The following is a 17,666-nucleotide window of genomic DNA, read 5'->3' on the forward strand; positions in this document are numbered from 1 at the left end:
CTGGAGCACCTCACAGAGGACCCAGGCCGTGATCTTGATTCTAGACAGGGGGACCTGAGCACAGCTGTGGGAGGAGAGACACCACAAGCTGGACCCCTGCTCTGCCTCTGAGGGAGCCCGTACCCAGCAGAGGTGTGCGGCCGCTGTGCTGTGTTAGCACGTCTCGGGGGGAAAAGAGGGCCACACCCCACATTTCCATGCTGCTTCAGGCCTCAGAGGGAAGCCATTTCTCCACTCCAGGCTCTGCCCACCGGCTAAGGGGACAGGCAGAGGCTGGTCTGAAGATGCTCTTGAGGTCCCAGAGGGGCCAGAGGCAGGGGACTGCTGTTGACCTATTGAGTAGCCCTCCCTTGGGCCACTGCGTGGTGAACCCTTCCCGATGTTAACTGGCGTGAAGAGACTTGATGGAATGGGCGCCTGGGCTGCCCACCAAGGACAGAAACAAAGTCCAGGCCTCTTTTAGGAGCGAAACCCAGAACAGACCTAGAGGACCCAGCGCCTGAGCTGAGGGAGGACCCGCAGCAGCTGGTCACTCAGCGGGAGGCAGGTGCACCACAGTCCTGCCACCCTGGGCTCCCCGGGTACCTCTGGTACTCCTGGATGGCGGCCACCACGCTGTCGGAGAGCGGCTGCAGGTCGGGGAAGGCCACGAGGTCCTTCAGCTGGGCCTGTAGCCAGGCCACCCGGGGCTCCTCGGAGGCCAGCGCTGCCCGTGTTGCCTGCAGGACAGGATGACACCCCAGGGTGGATGAGGCTCCTCAAGGGGATGGCCACAGGTCGCAGGGGGCTGAGCACAGGCCAGTGAGTGGTGCCAGATTGGAGGAGCCTGTCACCGAGGGCAGGGGCTGGGGCCCGTCAGCTCATTCCTAGGGCTGGCCTTTCCTCTCTGAGCTGCAGTTCTTACTGTCACCTGCCTCTGAACATTGTGGTGGCAGTGCCAGCTCCTCATGCACAAACACCCAGGGCAGAGGGCACGCCGTCCCCTGCAGAGCGCCCCAGGTGCCCCATCCACCCAAGCCTCACCACCAGCCTGGAGAGAGGCTGTCCCATGTTCTATACAAGGACACTCGGGCTTAGCGGTTTGGACGGTTGTGAAACCTGCAAACTGTGTGCCTAATGGCTGGGCCACTTCGTCAGCACAAAATGGAGCGTGCACCACAGGGTGCTCTGTGAATCTCTACTTCTATGGACGGACCACCAGAAAGTGCGTGTGGTGACCACGCTCAAATCGCTTCACCTCACTGTGATCAGCCCCTCCAGAGGCTGCCTTTTCCTGCTGGCTGGGGACATTGGAATTTGACCTTGACCTACAGAACTCAAGCCCCTCTGGGCTCCTGCTCAGGAGGAGGCAGGGTGGGGTGGTAGAGAGCACTTTGGGGCTCGGGAGCAACTCAGGGCAGGCCTGAAAACTGTCCCATAGGATACAAGGGGCATGCTCCCACCAGCCACAGGGGACAGTGGTACTGACCAGGCAGGCACTCAGGGCAAATCAGGGGCCCAGGGCGGCTGCCACCCAGGCTCCCAGAGGCAGCCCTGTGCTTCTGCCCTCCTGAGCTGACCTCAGAACCTCCTTGCACAGGGATGGACCCACGGGCAGCCCCAGTTAGGCTTAGTCACAGGGAATCCTCGGGAACAGGATCAAAGGAAGGAAGCTCTGGGAGGGATTCTAGGAGACGCTCGGGTGATGTGGGCCACTAGTGGGCAGCGGGGCTAGTGGGGAGCCTGCCTTTGTGGCAGATGCAATTCCAAAGGCTCTGTCATTTCCCCCAGTTCACAGGCAACCGAGGCTAAAGCAATTCTCCCAAAGCCATCCCAAAAGCGAGGGGAGGAAGCAGGGCTGATCCTAGGAGGTCTGGCCCCAGAGTCTCCCGGCCCTAACCCTGGACCACAGCACCTTCTGCTCACGCGGAGGGGAAACAGTTCCCTTGCAGGAAGATGATCGCTGCAGTGTGACCTGGTCTGCCACAGGACTGAATCTCAAGAAAACCGAAAGAGGGCATGCCCTTGGTCACTGCCTGCTACTACCTCCAAAAATATTTTTGTCTATGGGCAAAGATTAGAAGGAGAGGAGGCCGATGCATTTGGAAGATGCTGTGGATCTTGAGGAGATGAGACCGGGAAATCCCTAGGTCCTTGGGGGAAGCGGCGTGCCCTTGGGGAGGACTCTGGGGCCCCAGTCTCTTCCTCTTCCTGACTCATGAGATGAGCTCTTGGTATGAGCCAGGGGTTCACAGAAATGGGGCCACTAGATCATGGACTGGAGCCTTCAGAACCATGAACCAAAGCAAACCTTTTTATAAGTGAATTGCCTCAGGTATTCTGTGATATGACAGGATGGTGACTAACACATCTCCTGAGTGTATAGGAGCAGGGTGTCCTCTGATTGGGTCTGGAGTCCACCCCACCATCCTCCATTTGGCCTCCCCAGACTCCCCCACTGCTGTGTCTGTCACTCGTCATGTCTTCATTACAAGCTTTTCTTTCTGTTGTAACAGCCTGTTCTCTACTGAGATGTCCACCCCAAGCCCACCAAGGGAGGGCTCTGAGGCCCTGTCTACCTCTGGTGTTTACTCTCTAGCTCACCATGTGACCTTGGGAATGGTGGGGGGGGGGATTCTCTCTGGGCTTCAGTTTCCTCATCTGGAAAATGGGGGTGAACACCCATTTGTCCTCTACCCCTCCAGGAAGGTACCAGAGACCCAGGAAGCCAAAGGGAGTGTGCGTAAGGCTTGGTGGCTTTTCTGTCCCACGGAGGAGCTCCGAGTGGTGACCCCCAGGCTCACACACCTGGACCGCTCCAGGGCTTGGCCAAACACCACTCACCGAGTACAGCCTCCAGCGGGCCACCAGCTCGTCCTCGGTCCCTGCCTCCTTCCCCGCAAGCTCCAGGCCCTCCTGGGCCAGCCTCTGAAGTCCCTTCTTGAACTCTCCAAGCTCGGCCTCCAGCAGCCCAATCTGCTGCTCACAGGCCCCCCTGGACGAGAGCAGTCCCTGCAGCCGCTCCTCCTCCTCCTCCCAGAGGCCGCGCAGCTTCTCCAGGACCTTCCACATCTCCTCCAGTTCTTCCAAGATCTTCTCCGCGCCCAGAGGAGAGGTGTTCTGAATGACGCCCTCGGACTGCTCCTGCAGCCTCCTCAGAGACTCCTCGCCCCGGGGGAAATCCTTGGCGATGTCCTGAAGCGGGAAGGGCAGGGGGAAAGCAGACCTGGGATGCCACGCGGGCACTCATCCCTGGATTCCTGGGTTCGGGCTGCCCAGGTGGACTCTGCCCCAGGATGGGCGGCAGGGTGAGGACCTGATTCCCTCCCCAGCCCTTCTCAAGCCTTTGATTAGGTCAAGGAGAAAGTCGGTTGGGTGGGTGCTTCTCTGACTTAGCACTTTGGGGCACTGGTCCATCTTTTTAAGGCACAGAGCCATTGACAGACAGCACTGTGGGGACAGAGAGAACCACTCATTTTCACTGTGTTTTATATAATGAATGGTGCTGGGTTTCCATTTATGACAATGTGTTTTTTTTTTCTGAATAACTTTCATCAACATTTTAAAAGGTGAGTCCATTAAATACGAATACGAAACACACCCATCAGGAGCCACATGGCTCTTGAATTATTGAGGATGACCTGCCCACTCACTTAGCAGAGGGAGCCGGGGTCTCTCCAGGGACATGCAGTCACAAAGGCCAGCGTCTCTGGACTGAGGGACCAAGGTCCACCCAGGGCTCTTCACCTGGGCACTACTGACATGAGTGGCTGGGTCATCCCCTGCTGCAGAGCTGTCCTGGTCATCGGAGGGTGTTTAGCAGCATCCCTGATCTCAGCTCACCCACCCCCAGTTGTGACAAATACAAGTGTGTCTGGACATTGCCACATGCCTGCCTTCAAACCCACGGGTCTAGACCACGCTGCTGTGGTCCTGCGTGTCCAAAAATGGCCCCTGGCTCCCGGACTACTGTGAAGCAGCCAGACCCCCAGCGTTGAGCGCTGGATGCCTTGCTCCTGCTCAGGGCAGGCTCTGTGCCCAGGCGCTGCCCTGTTAACTGTAACTCAGAACCTGCCGCCGGGGGGCGCTCCCTCCGAGGCGTCCGGGGCCTCGGGCTGGGACGTACCCGCAGCGCTGAGAGGCGGAGCGTGGCCGGCAACGCGCAGCCCCGCCCCATGCAGCCGTGCACCTTCTCCACCAGGGCCCTCAGCCACAGCTGGAACTCCTCCACGGTCGCCTGGTGCTGCTGGTGCTCCTGGGCCACCCGCTCCAGCACGTGCACCCGGTCCTGCGGGAGGGGGGAACCTGCTGTGAGGGGCCCCCGTCTGGCTGTCCCTGCCTTTAACTCTAGTGCTGGTGTTCTTTGCTGCTGTGTCCTAGGAATGGCACTCAACACCTGGGGCTTGGTGACAACAAGGACAACACTCCCCCCCGGAACACTGTCCCTTCCGGTGCTCAGCACCATGGTGACCCGCTAAGAGCTTCACATACTCAAGCTCCTTGAACTCTCCTGGCGTCACCATGGTGCTCAGCACTGGAAGGGACAGTGTTCCGGAGGAGTGATGTCCTTGTGATTATTCAGCACTGGAAGGGACAGTGTTCCGGGGGAGTGATGTCCTTGTGATTATTCAGGTTTGACAGATGAGGACATTGAGCCTCAGAGAGGTGAAAGGACTTGCCCAAGGTCGCCAGGCTCAGACAGTGGGAAGGCAAACCTGGTGGCAACACAGGGCCAACAGGCAGTTCTAGCCCAATACACCATGTCTTCAGGGTATGCCACAAATGCAGGCTGCCCCCTTCTCCATGGGCTAGAATCTGACCTTCAGCCAGTCCCACTGAAGGTCTAACGCCCCAGAGGCAGGATAGTTGATACTTGGGGAAATGACAGTATCCCTGCTGTGAGACCTACTGTGCTCTTAGAGACTGTTCTTTAGACATTCCCTGATCACAGTGCTGTCTCCTTAAGCCCCTCGATGGCTCTCTACTGTCCCAGGCTTAAATGCAAGTTATAAATTCTGGCATCCCAAGACAGGTCCTTGGCATGAGGCTCTGTGGTCCAGTGGTCAAGGCCCTGGGCCAGGGAGCCCACTGCCTGTGGCTGGAACCTTGGCATGTAATGGACTCCTGTATGCCCAAGTCTCTTCCTTCCTAACAACCCTATTGGGGTGCAGGGAGATGAAATGAGCCAGGGCTTATGCCACTCTAAGGACAGTGCCCATCAGCGAGGAAGCACTTGGTAACCATGAGTCATAGTTTACTATCCCCTGCTTCCCAGGGCTTCTTCTGGCACAGTACACAACACCACCTGGCAGAGCTGACCTCAGGGCCCTGCCTTCTTTCTCTGAAGCTCTGCCCACTACCCTGGGGGCCCAGGGTATTTCCAAAACACGAGGATGCAACTCTAGCCCAGCACCCCTCCATCAGGTTCTACCTTCAGGGGGACCAGGAGATCACTACAGACAACGCTGCCCCACTATGTCATCTAGCTCAGGGCCGGCTCTAGGTGTGCCTCCTGACAGGAAGAGCAGACCCTGGGTGTCAGCCATCAAAGGGACTTTCCAGGGACAGTCAAGAGAAGGGAAAAGACAGCGGCTCGTTCCATAGTGTGACTGGAACTTAAGCATTATCTTCTTTAACATGATGCCACAAAACCTCTCTCCTGCCACTGTCCAAACTAGAGTCAGGAGGTCATGCCACTCTTGACAGAATCAAGATTCAAGCCTCAAGTGTCAGACCCCAAATCACTGCTCGAGTGAGGCCTGGCAGACTTTCTATCAAGGGCTGCACGGCATGGGGTCTAGCTTTGCCCTCCGCCTGATTTCTGTTGCAATCCGCCAGCCACATAACAGCCACTTTGTTGTAGGACAGGAGCAATCTTAGCCAGCGTGTCAAGGATGACATGTTCCAACACAGCTTTCATTTTGGATAGTAAAGTTGGGATTTCATGCCATTTTGCCATCACGAAACATTCAGCTTTTAACTTCTCCCAACCATTTAAAAATGTGGAACCCCCCGCCAGCTGCCAGGGCAGACACAAGCAGGGGCGGGGCTGGATTTGGCACAAGGACTGAAGTTTGCTGACCTGGGCTTTTCATCCTGGAGAGAGGCCACGTCCAGGGGGCCCCTGCTTGCCATGAGGCTAAGTCAGAAGCTCTCAACTGGGAAGAGAAACAGACAAGTGGACCGGAAAAACGTCCCCAGTGGCTTGTGTAAGCTCCCTCTCCTTTGAGAGGCTTCTCACCAAACCTAGAACACCGATCCATTTAACCCTCTGTGACAACCATCACGAGGGGAGAAAACCCCCCATTTTAGAGACGGAGACTCCCAGGCTTCAGACCAAGCTTCTCAGGGAAGAACTGAGCAGTTCTCTCAAAACAATTGCCTGTATCCCAAAGTAGACCCTTGGCAGGAACCGTCCCCTGCAGCCGTGGGGAGGGTGCTAGAACCTGGCCAGTTCCCCAAGCCCCGAGGGACTGTTGGCATCCATCAGAACCCCCGCCCAGCTCCCCCATTCCCAGGGAAGGTTCATCTGTAAACACCGTGGGTCGTGGGTTGGGAGCAGCCAGCGGAGGCTGTTGGCCCATGGATGCTGATGGTGACGGATGTGGGAGGGAAGTGCATTCCTCTCCCCATGTCCCCAGGAAGGGCCCACGGGAGGTGCCCAGTGTGTGAGTGATGAGGTGCTGGCACCCACCACATCCAGAGTAAATAAAAGTCTCGGTGATGGGAAGCAGGCGCTCACGAGGAGTAGCGGGCAGGGCCGGGATCCAGACGAGATCCGTGCCAGGCGCAGCCCTCACGGCAGGGTCCAGCATGGCCGTGGGAAGATGTCAGGGGTGACACATGGGAGAGAGCTCCGCCTTCTCGTTAGACCCAACAATCAAGCCGTCTGTGGCCCAGCGGAGCCATCAGGGATGTCACAGCCCAGCCAGTGAGCAAGGGCAGTGTGGATCTGCGTCTCTGACCACTGGCCGAGGTACCAGAAAAACACCCCTTCTCTGAGGCCCACGGGGGGAGGGGGGAGGCCGGAAGAAAGAGGACGCTGCTATTCATCTTGTGCTTTGGCAAACGGAAGTAGTGGATTAAACACAAACAAGCAGGACACTCTGGGCAACAGGCCACCCGCCTGAGTTTCCCTCCGCCTGCTCTGGGCCAGCCTGTGCCTCTGCTCAGCTCGGCTCAGCCTGTTGCCCAACCCAGAATCTCACCGTCCAGAGGACACGCTGGTCCCCTCCCCACAAACATCGGACCCTCCCCACCCCAAGGTCAGGCCTGGACCCAGAGGAAGTTCCCAGGACCGACCCTCACAGGCCCTGGTGCAGTCACTGGGGTGCCCTGAGGGAGCCTTTCATGCAAAGTGAGGTCGGCAATCAAACACGCAGAGCAGGTGACCAGGGGACTCTGGACCACCAAGGATCTTTGGGGCCACTGGATCTGCATTTCCTGCTTGGGACGAAGCCCGAGCATTTTCCTTGTGTCCAGGGTTGGCAGGCCAGGGTGAGCCCCGGAGGTTGGTTCCCCGGGGCCAGATCCCACTGTGCTGACGAGGACCTTGGGCCACAGCCCTCTTGGTAGCCTGTCAGTGTTCCAAGGTTGTGGCACCCTCTGGGAACCTGGTGGAAACTCTGGCTCCTCAACCTGGAAAGATTCATTGAGTGGACCTGCAGAGGACCCGGAGGGCCCGCCTGGCCCTGCCCTCTGTCCACCTCGGTCTTCCCTCAGTCAGCTCTGGGGAAGATGAGGAAGGCCTCACCGAGAGCCACATCCCTCCCCATCCAAAACTGAATGGGTTCCCTGGGAGTAGGGAGTGTTGCCGAACCTCTGGGGCCAGGAAGAGAAAATCCAGGGTCCAGGGACTTCAGCCAACAGCTGAAAACGCCAAATGGATTCACTTCTGGAATCAGGATCCAGTCACTCCCACACACCAGCACCCACTGCCACATCAGAGTCACACTGACCAGCTCTTCTGGCAACTCTGGGGGCCTTCCACCAGGGCAGCTGCCCCCACACTGCTACTGTCTCAGTGGAGGACCCACACCCCGGCCCCCCCGCCCGCCCCAAGCCTCATAGAAACCTGGCAGGACACGCACCCTCCTTCAGGGGTCCCGAGCACCCCCACCTCTGCTGCTTGTCACTTCCCAGCCTGACCCGCAGAAGCACTGAGGGAAGATGCGCCCAGGTGTGTTGATGCGCCCAGGACCTGAGGCCCAGCTGCAGGTAGAGCACCTAGGGAGCCACCCAGAACTTCTGTCTCTATCCAGTGGCCAGGGTTGTCAGACCCTTGTATTTTTTTTTTGTATGAAAACTGAGCCCAATAACATCTTCTTTGTCTACTTCATAAGAAGGCTGCAGGAATCGAGTGAGGCCAGAGACAGGAAGAGGCTTGTAAAAAGTAGTGCTTCCTGATAAGAGTTGCCATTTCTACAGGTTTTTGGCCCATGTGAGGGGGAAGTCCCCTGGAATGACAGTGAGACTCTCCGAGGTGACCATTCCTGCATTGGGGCCAGAATTAGTGCTCAGCCAGCACCCTGGCATCCGCCCACCCCGTGGACACCAGCGGCTTCCGTTTCCTCTCCTCTGCACCCTGCACTAGGGGCTCTGCTGCTTGGCACAGGCACCTGTTTTCTGTAAAGTCAGGATGAGGGGCCAGCACTGTGCCCTTTACAGGCCCAAGGGGAGACCTGGAGAGAGAACTGCTATTGAGCCTGCCCTGGCCACTTGGGATTTGGCTTGCTGGATGAGATCAGCTGCTACACCTGCAAGAACAAACCTGATACCCGCCTTGCCCTTCCAGTTCCTGACCCCTGAGCAGCTGTCCTAGGACCTCTGCCACTGCCCACTGGGGCCCTGCGGATTGCTCCCCTTCCTGCTGCAGGGGTGGGGTCTTGTGCATCCAGCAAACAGCCCTGAGCACCTGCTGCACGCCCAACATGGGTGCTGTTGCTATTTATTCCCACCCACCTGGTGCAGAGGCTGTCCTCCACGCTGGGAAAACACTGCTGATTTTAAAGAGCTCACAGGTGTCTCATGCAGCCCTGGCAACCCGGCAGAGCAGGGGAGCGGCCCCCAGGCCACACAGCTGGGAAGCGGCAGCCTGACCCTGAACTCAGTCTCTTCACTCAGGGACCACCTTGCTCCCCACCAATTCCCTGTCTCTGCTTATTATGGCGCTTGTTTCCCCTGAGCTGAACGGGAGGAGCCCAGGAGACTTCCAGCCCCGGGCTGTCCTCCTGCCAGCCAGCGGGATTGTGGGGAAGAGGGAGCGAGCCCTGTCCCCCAGCCACACCTGGCACAGTGGGAAGGAACAGTCCCCAGACCAGGAGGGAAGCTGCGGAGAACTCCCCATGACGCGCACTGGGCTTGGTTTCTAGAAGCTGGGGCTGAGCGCTCAGGCTGGACTCTGCGTGAACTTTGGCCACAGAGGAAGCAGAGACCCCCTACAAGGGAGCCCCTAGGTGGGCTTCCTGCCCACACCAGCCAAGGGCAACTAGAAACACATACGTCCATAAAGCCGGCGTGAGACAGAAACCCGTGTTTTAGACTAGGCCTAACAGACAGAACCAGTCACCTTCGGAATACAGAGCCAGGGGCCTGTCCCACAGTTTGGGTGTGGGGTTCAGTTTAGAGAACCCACTTAATTCGGGAATCCCCGGGGGGACTATGAAGGTAAATTCCCAGGGGAGTTTTGCAGGTCGGGCATGTTCCACCCCCGAGGACACACAGAGAAAGCCTGCTTGGGGTGACTCACAGCTCCCACTCCCAGAGCCCCCCGGGAAACAGTCCCCCCAACAGGAGACACATGAGCAGTAGCACCAGACCCTGGGGCTTTAGCTGCCTGAACAGCCCCGTGGGGACCGAGAAGTACACATGCTCAGAATACAATCCGCATCCAGGAGGAACAGGAGACTTCAGGAAAAAAAGGACATTTGATAAAGAAAGAATAAGTGGACATAATAAAGAACCAAACAGAACTTCATCACATGAACTCAGTAACCCAATGAGTCAAGGCAGGGTGGGCAAGGGACAGGCAGAGGGCGGGGGTAGGCGAGCGACAGGAGGGGGAGGAGGGAGGGATGAGAGAGAAGGGTGCTGCTCGGGTGGAGAAGAACAGCACAGTGACCAGCCACTGGTCACCACCTGTGGACTCAGACCCAGGCACATCAAGCCCTGAGCGACTCTGGGCGTGTGGGTAATGGTGAGTGCTGGGTGGTGCAGCAGATGGACGGGTAGGTAGCAGGTGACGGATAGGTGCCTGGTGGGTGGTGGATCAGTGGATGGAGACAGTAGATAAGGGCAGGTGAGTGAGGGGTGGACGGGGAGAGAGATGGGTGAATGTGGGTGACGAGGTGGGTGGGCTGAGGGGCAGGTACATGATGGGTGGGTGATCACCAGGTTGAGCACATGAACAGGTTAGGCTGGGGGGGAGATGGGGAGGTAGAGGGCTGCCTGGCTGGGTCAGTGGACAGGGTGGGGGCCAGACAGGTGTGGTAGCAGTGGGAGGCAGGTGGTGAGGAGGGAGAAGGTGGCCAGGAGGGTGCTGAAGGGAGGTCGGGGGCATGGGTGCTGGGCGGCTGGACAATGAACGGTGGATGGATGGCCGGGAGGTGGCTGGATAGGGCCCGGCTGGCCTCACCTGGGCTTTGGCCCTCACGGCATCGTACTCGGCCTTCATCCTCTTCTGGGCCTCTTCGTCCACGCTGGGGTCCCCGATCCTGTTGAACAGGGAGCCCGCCTCCTCCAGCAGCCGGTCCAGGAGCACGGCCTGGTTGTCCACGTTGTGCAGCAGCACCTGGGCGTGGCTCAGCTGCCACTGCTTCTCCTTCAGGCCCAGCTGCAGCTCCACCTGGGGCTCCAGAGTGACCGTCATCTTCTGGAACCAGCGGTAGAACTCGTCCCGGGCCAGCAGGTACTCGCTCCAGTGCAGCCACACCCACTCGATGCGGCTGTGGGCACAGAGCACGAGGCCATGAGGAGGTGCCGCCTGGCTCCTGGGCAGGGGCCATGCCACTGTCCCCGCCCCAGCACCAGGGGCCATGGAGACAGGGTCACTGGACAGCTGGTGGACACTCCAGATTCTAGACCTCGCTCGGTCCTCCAGGAAGAGGCCCTCCTGTCCTGCTAATAAGCTCCCAGTGAGGCTGCGGCTCAGCATCAGGTATGTCCTGAGAACCACCAGCCAGTGACGCGGCTCAGGCAGCAGTAAGCCAGCAGCACCCCAGCTCCACGATCAGCACAGCAATCCCTCCAAAATCTCCCTGCCACAGGGACTCTGAACACATGGCCTGGGGCCCTGCCATGTGCTGTCTGTCCTCAGTCAGGAAGGACAAGGTCACCCAGGACTGTGCCATCAACGTGCAGACGCAGTGGTGTCTCTGGTTTGCTAGTTACTATCCTGTGGGGGACTGCGGCCTGCATGTGGGTTCCAGGGGCGCCGTGAACTCTCAGCGTGACCACGCCTCTCCACCGGCCTCAGGGGCCCCTGAGCCACATGCAGAACCCTCCCATCTGTAAGGTGGACCTGGCCCTCTCGCTCCAGCCAGCAAACCTCAAGCCACCTTGTTGGGAATTTTGAGTGGGAGGGTTTGGAAGACAGCACCGAGCCTTGCCCTTGCCATTGGTCATTCCTCCATCCCCCTAACCTTCAGGAGCACTTGGCGGCCCCCGTGACTGGAGGAAGTGCCTGTGGCTCAGAGGCTGGGGATGTGGCTCAGTGGTCAATCGCATGCCTGGCATTTATGAGGCCCTGGGTTCAATCCCAGCACCAAAAAAAAAGGTGGTCAGGTAACTTTCCCAAGACCACACAGCAAGTACCGGGCTCCAGTGGAGGCCAGGTCTGTCTAGTCTCCGTCTCTCCTCTCCAACCCCTCCCCGACAAGCCGGGCTCCCTGGTGCAGGCAGAGCATGGGGCCAAAGCTGGCAGGCCAGGTCTTCTTCTCGGGGGCTATCCTGGAGGGCGTACGCGTGAGCAGTCTACCAGGACTCGTTAGCAGACCTGGGGCTCCCCGTATCTACTATCATCATTAAGCTGGATACTAATGAGGAAGAGGCAGGCAGGCTGGAGCCGAACCCCAAAGAACATCCTGTTCCAGGAATCCCAAGACCGAGAAGTGCCCCCTGGACAGAGGTTCCAGGCCAGTGTGGTGGTGGCCAAGGAGGGTCGACAACCCTGGTGGGGTCCCCTGTCCTGGCTGCCCTACCTGTGACAGTGAGTCATATAGGTGACGGTCTCCTCCCACTGGGCCTTGATGTCCTTCAGCCGGGCCAGGATCTCCGGCTTCTGGTCCTCGGGGCAGCACGCCAGGAGCGCTTCGGCCGCCCGCAACACCACATCCACCTTCACGCGCCCCTCGGGCTCCAGCTGACAGATTTTCTGTGGGCACAAAAGCCAGTTTCCCAGGGTTGGGCACACACAGACAGGCCCAGGCTCAAGAAGACAGTGGCTCGGAGCTGACAGCCCAGACCCTGGGGCTGGAGACCGGGGCTCAGACCCCCGCCCTGCACCCCCTCCTCCGTGACCATGGGTGACCCGCTCCTGGCTCCCAGGGAGGAGAAGAGGAGGAGCCCGGCACTGCTGGCCCGTCCCTGGGAGTACGCAGGCCCACTGGGCCTGGTCTGTCCGACACCTCTCAGCCCGCCCTGAGCTCCGTGATCTCATTTGTGAAATGGAGGTTTCTCACTCTGAGGTGGAATGACCACCGTCTGCCTCTCCGATTGTTTTTTCAGGACGAAAAGAGAAAACACATGCAGTCATGTCACAGACGGTCCTCTCAGGTCTGTTATGGGGGGCCAGCATGGCCCAGGGGCCCAGTGCAGCCTCTGGAATCAGCAACCCTGTTTCCCACCAGGGCCGTGGTCCCACAGCCACTCCCACAGGTGACCAGTTGTGGCAGGGACACATGGCAGGTCTATATCTAGGAGACACAGGGGTCCCTGATGGGCCACTTTAACTCAGAGACACCTGGGGCCTTGCCAAGTGCCCTGAGATCCCCAGAGGCCTGAGCTGCTCCCACCAGCCCCCCTTGCTCCCCTGGCCTTGGGACCTGTCCTGCCTCCCAGCCTCCCAGCTCCTCCCTGCCTGTCACCTCTCCTGGGGGTGTCCCCTGCCTGGCTAACCTTATCTTGCATCAACTTCTTGGTGGCAGGAGGACCCAAAGGAACGTGCAAGGTCTGGCAAGGAGTGAGCCTCTGATTATTAACATTATTATTCTGATGCTCCAGGGCTGGCAAGTGTTGGTCCCTGGGTCAGACCAACACTGCGTTCCCACTCCACCCCCTGCTACTGTGTGACCCCTGTCACAGGACTTATGTCCTCTAGCCCACAGAGCGGGAGGTCACGGATAGGCCACCAGGGTGGCAGTGTGTCAGGAGCTAGAGGACCTCTGTCACCTGCTGTCACCACCTGCTGCTCCGCGGCTTTGTGCTTCCTGGAGTTGCTCATTTGCCTAACGCTCAGGCGCAGCGCAGGCTCAGCTCCCAGCGGCCTCCCTGGGGCCAGCTGTCGGTTTCCCTGGCTGAGGTCCTGGAGCCTGGCTTCTCGGACCCTGTTCTGTGGCTGGAGTGTCGGTGCTGCCCCGCTGAGGGCTGTGGCCAAGGCAGGCCATCCGGCCCCTTGGGCCTGACCCCTTTGCCCACCTCATGTAGTAATTTAAGAGTCACAGCAAAGAAAGCAAACTGTTGAGCAAAGGGCACTGGCCCCTACCCCTCTTGATCCTCCTCAGGATGGTGACCGTGTAAAGGACGTCCCCACCCATGACACTAACCGAGCTGCTCCTGCAGGTGGCCTTTGTGTGCACAGGGGAGTGGGGTGGGGCACAGGTAGAGAGAAGCTGAGCAGGTGTCCCCAGAGGAAAGAGGTCTTATTTGGGATGTGGCAGGTCCCACAGGGCAGGGCTGCCGCAAGCAACCAGTATGGTCCCCTGCAACTGCTCAGTAGCAGGCAGCCATGTGGGGACGAAGAGGCCGGAGTGGCCAGTGCCTGATTGAAACCCCAGGGCTCCAGCCTCTTAACCCACTCCCCAGGTAGGCCGTTGCACATCACTCAGGAACAGGATTCCACAACAAGGCCAAGGACAAATGTCCTGCCATCTAGAGAGAGATTTGACTGGTTATTAATAAACCTCCTCCAAGGACGTGGTGACTCCAACTCCCAGAATTTTCAGAGGGACCCCACATCCCCAGGCTTGCAAGACGGGCACGTTGGCAATCCCAGTCTTACAAATGAGGGCGCCCAGGCGGGCACAGGGGTGCATGACTGTAGTCCCAGCCACCGGGAGGCGGAGGCCAGGAATTCCAGACGTGGGAGACCGAGATGCTCCTCCCTCTGCAGGCGAGTCCTCTGTGGCTCCCTGCAACAGGAGAGGAGCTGGCGGTCCCCATGCAGAACACCAAGCCCCCCTGGCTTGAAGCAGAGACACCTGCCCCGAAAAGTCAACACTTGGGGTGTTCCTGAGGGCCTGGGGCTGGGAGAAGCCCCGGGCTGTGGCTGAGCTGGGGACCAGATTTCCCACAGTCCACCCTGCCCTCCTCCGCTGCCCCATGGTATGCTCCTCCCCTGGTCCATAACCAGCAGAGGGTGGCCAGGAGCGCCTGGCCAGGGGTGCGCAGCCACCTGGGAAGGAGCCCTTGAGCCGCAGCCAGTGTGGGCAAGGGGGGTGACGTGGGGATTGGAGTGGGGTTAACCAGGGTTTGAACCCAGCAAAGACCAGCTGAGCAGTGGGGCGCTGTGCTGGACAGTGGGGTCCCGCATGAACAAGATGAAGCCGGCACTTCCAGGCTGCAAACAAGAGCTCAAGTGACTGTGAAAAGGAACCATGAGGAAGCTCAAGGAGAGACCTGGGAAATCCCCGAGGGCTTCCTGGAGGAGGCAGCATGGCTGCCAAGTCTTAGAGACAGGGTAGACCACTAGAGGGGGTCTGAGCAAGATATATTTAGGGATGGGTGCATTTGGCTTTTGAAAGCCGAGTCCCAGGAAATGCTGGAATGTCCCTGACCAGAACGGGGCCTAGAAGCCAGAGAGGGAGTCAAGGCCAGGAGTCCTTAAGTCCAGCAGGATCTGGAGGCTGGGAGCCAGGAAGGAAGAGGACAAGACAGGGGGACGCTGGGAGGGGAGTTGGGAGCCCCAGGACCAGCTCAGCAAGGCTGGGCGGGGGATGAACTGCACGAGGGCAAGGCCTGGAGCCAGCTGTCTCCACAGAGCAGCCAGAGAGGCCTTTGTCCTTGGCCTTCACGCTCCCTCCCTCCTGTAAGGCAGGGACTGTCACTGTCCCCAGGAGCAGGACAAAGCTCCTAGAGCTGGGGACACTCCCCAGGTGCCAGCCAGGGTAGGAGCTGGAGCCCAGGTGCAGGCCCAGAACCCAGGCCTCAGCCGCTGTGGGCAGCCCCTGTCCCCCCCCACCGCCCCCCAGGGGCCAGGGACAGGGGGCGTTTCCTGTGTTCTCCCTCCCTCCTGCAGCGCAGGGCTGCGACCAGGCCTTGCTCATGCTGGGCAACCTCGGCCCCCAGCCAGGCCCCGCACGCCCTGCGAGGAGTCTCATTTCCTGCAGCCTCTGGCAGCACAAGGCCAGCTGTCCCCTGCTCTACCTTGGGAAGACGAGGTTCCAGAAGGACCCCTCCTGGCCACACAGCTACCAAGGGTCAGAGGATTGGGACCCACGTGCAGGGCCCTGGTGCTCACAGAGGTCGGGAGGCAGGAGAGGGAGATTGGTCAGGAAAGACTGAGGGACAGGCACTCACTTCACTGCCCACTCAGACCAAGCCAAAGGGCACTGCCAGCAGAGGACCCCCAGGAGGCTACGGGAGGCAGCTGAGGTGGGAGAGCAGGGTCGTGTGGCAGGGGAGGCTTTGGATCCCAGGTGAAGATTGTTTGGTCTTTGCTGGGCAATGGGGAGCCATGGGAGGTTGCAGAGGAGGAGGGTACATCATGGGACCCGACTTCGGGAGGATCCCCACACGGGCTGTGTGGTCGCCCTGATGTTTGGTACCATTCCCTTAGGCCGCGGACTCTGGACAATAGGGTGTGTCTCAGCCACCTCCACGCCCCAGGCCAGGGATGGCAGAAAGGGGCGGGGCTCTCAAGGGCTCTGTCAGGGAGGCTTTCCCCTGAATGATGATGAGAACAGAGAGCGAGACCAAGTGAAAGGGCTCTCCAGAGGCGCTTGGAGACTGGGCCCCCAGTTGCAGGATGCAGAAGGTGGCTCCTCCCTCTGCCACCTAAGCCAGACCTGGACTCTGAAAGGTGATGCAAATTCTTCATCTTTACTGTCCTCATCCAAAAAGGGCGACAATGTTCCAAATGAGGTATTTGCAACAAATGCACAGAATAAGAGGGAACCCAGACAGAAACCCACAGGATGGGGGTGAGGACTGCCAAAGCTAAGTGGGAGGTACAGGGTTTTGCCACAGGAAAAGGCAGGCCCTCCCCTTAATCAGAACCACTGTCCGGGTGCAGCGGCAGCTACTGGGAATCCCAGTGCCTCGGAAGGCCCAGGCAGGAGGATTGCAAGTTAGAGGCCAGTCTGGGCAAATTAGTTAGAACCTGTCTCAAAATAGAAAAAGTTTAAATAGGGCTGAGGGTGTAGCTGAGTTGTAGTGGGCCTCTGGCTTTCCTCTCCAGTACCAACAGCAAAAGAAAAACAAAAACAAACAAAAAAATGTTAGGCCAAGTGCACTGGCTCATGCCTATCATCCCAGCTACTTGGGAGACTGAGGCAGGAGGATCACAAGTTCAAAGCCAGGCTCAGCAAAAGCGAGGTGCTAAGCAACTCAGTGAGACCCTGATTCTAAATAGAATACAAAATAGGGCTGGGGATGTGGCTCAGTGGTAAATTAGAATTATGATATTTCCAAATGACATGACCCCAGAGGTGTTTAAGTCAACTACTTCACTTAAAGAAAGGAAAACTGAGGCCCAGAGAGGGATAGGGACTTTGCAGACGCCACACAGCAGTCTAACATCATCATAGAAATTACAATTCCAGTCTCTGAATCTTGGTTTGATGTTCTTTGCTCTTGTCCCTTGGGTAGCCCACCCTCAGACCAGGGCACCAGGATGCCAGTTCAGGCACTGGCACCAACACTTCTGCTTAGTTCTCTGTGGACCCAGGCCCTCCTGTGCCCCAGTGGTGGTGGACAGAGCCCAGCGCTGGAGAGATCAGGTCATCGTTTCTGTCACTGGACAGAGCTCCCTCCCCATCCTGCTAAAGGCAGACCTGGCCCACCCAGACCCTCCTCACAGAGGCTGGGAAGAGGCAAGGGCCAGCGGAGTGGGGTCCACCTAGCTGCTCAGCTAGGACCACAGGAAAAGAGGGCAGGCTCCAGTCCCTTACTACCAACATGTGCCCAAAGAGCAGCAGCAACGTCTACCATGGGACTCGCCGGAAATAGACTCTCAGCCCTGCGCCCGCCCCCGGCCAGAGTCTGCATTGCAACCCAATGTCACGCAGGCCAGAGTGTGACAGCAGGGGCCAGAGTGTGACAGCACGGGCCAGAGTGTGACAGCACAGGCCAGAGCGTGACAGCACGGGCCAGAGCGTGACAGCACAGACTGGCCTCCCCTGCCACCTAACGGGCCGGAAGCCTGATGTCTACGGGGAGGGACACGCCAAGGCCGCAGAGCCACCGGGGCCAGCACTCCACGTACCTCGGTCTCCTGCAGCCTGGCCTCCAGGGCAGCGCGGGGCCCGCGGGTG

General features: G+C 59.0%; 1 protein-coding gene across 1 annotated transcript in view; it reads right to left on the reverse strand.

Annotated features, from left to right (window-relative positions):
- Syne3 (spectrin repeat containing nuclear envelope family member 3) overlaps positions 1 to 17,666 on the reverse strand; it is a 51,385-nt gene that overhangs the window by 33,597 nt on the left and 122 nt on the right. The window contains 6 exon segments of the mRNA XM_048799289.1: positions 586 to 719; positions 2,824 to 3,174; positions 4,106 to 4,267; positions 10,613 to 10,922; positions 12,177 to 12,349; positions 17,618 to 17,665. Coding sequence (XP_048655246.1) covers positions 586 to 719; positions 2,824 to 3,174; positions 4,106 to 4,267; positions 10,613 to 10,922; positions 12,177 to 12,349; positions 17,618 to 17,665 — 1,178 coding nt within the window.

The sequence above is a fragment of the Marmota marmota genome, unplaced genomic scaffold (genome assembly GCF_001458135.2).
Source record: "Marmota marmota marmota unplaced genomic scaffold, marMar, whole genome shotgun sequence".
NCBI lineage: Eukaryota > Metazoa > Chordata > Mammalia > Rodentia > Sciuridae > Marmota > Marmota marmota.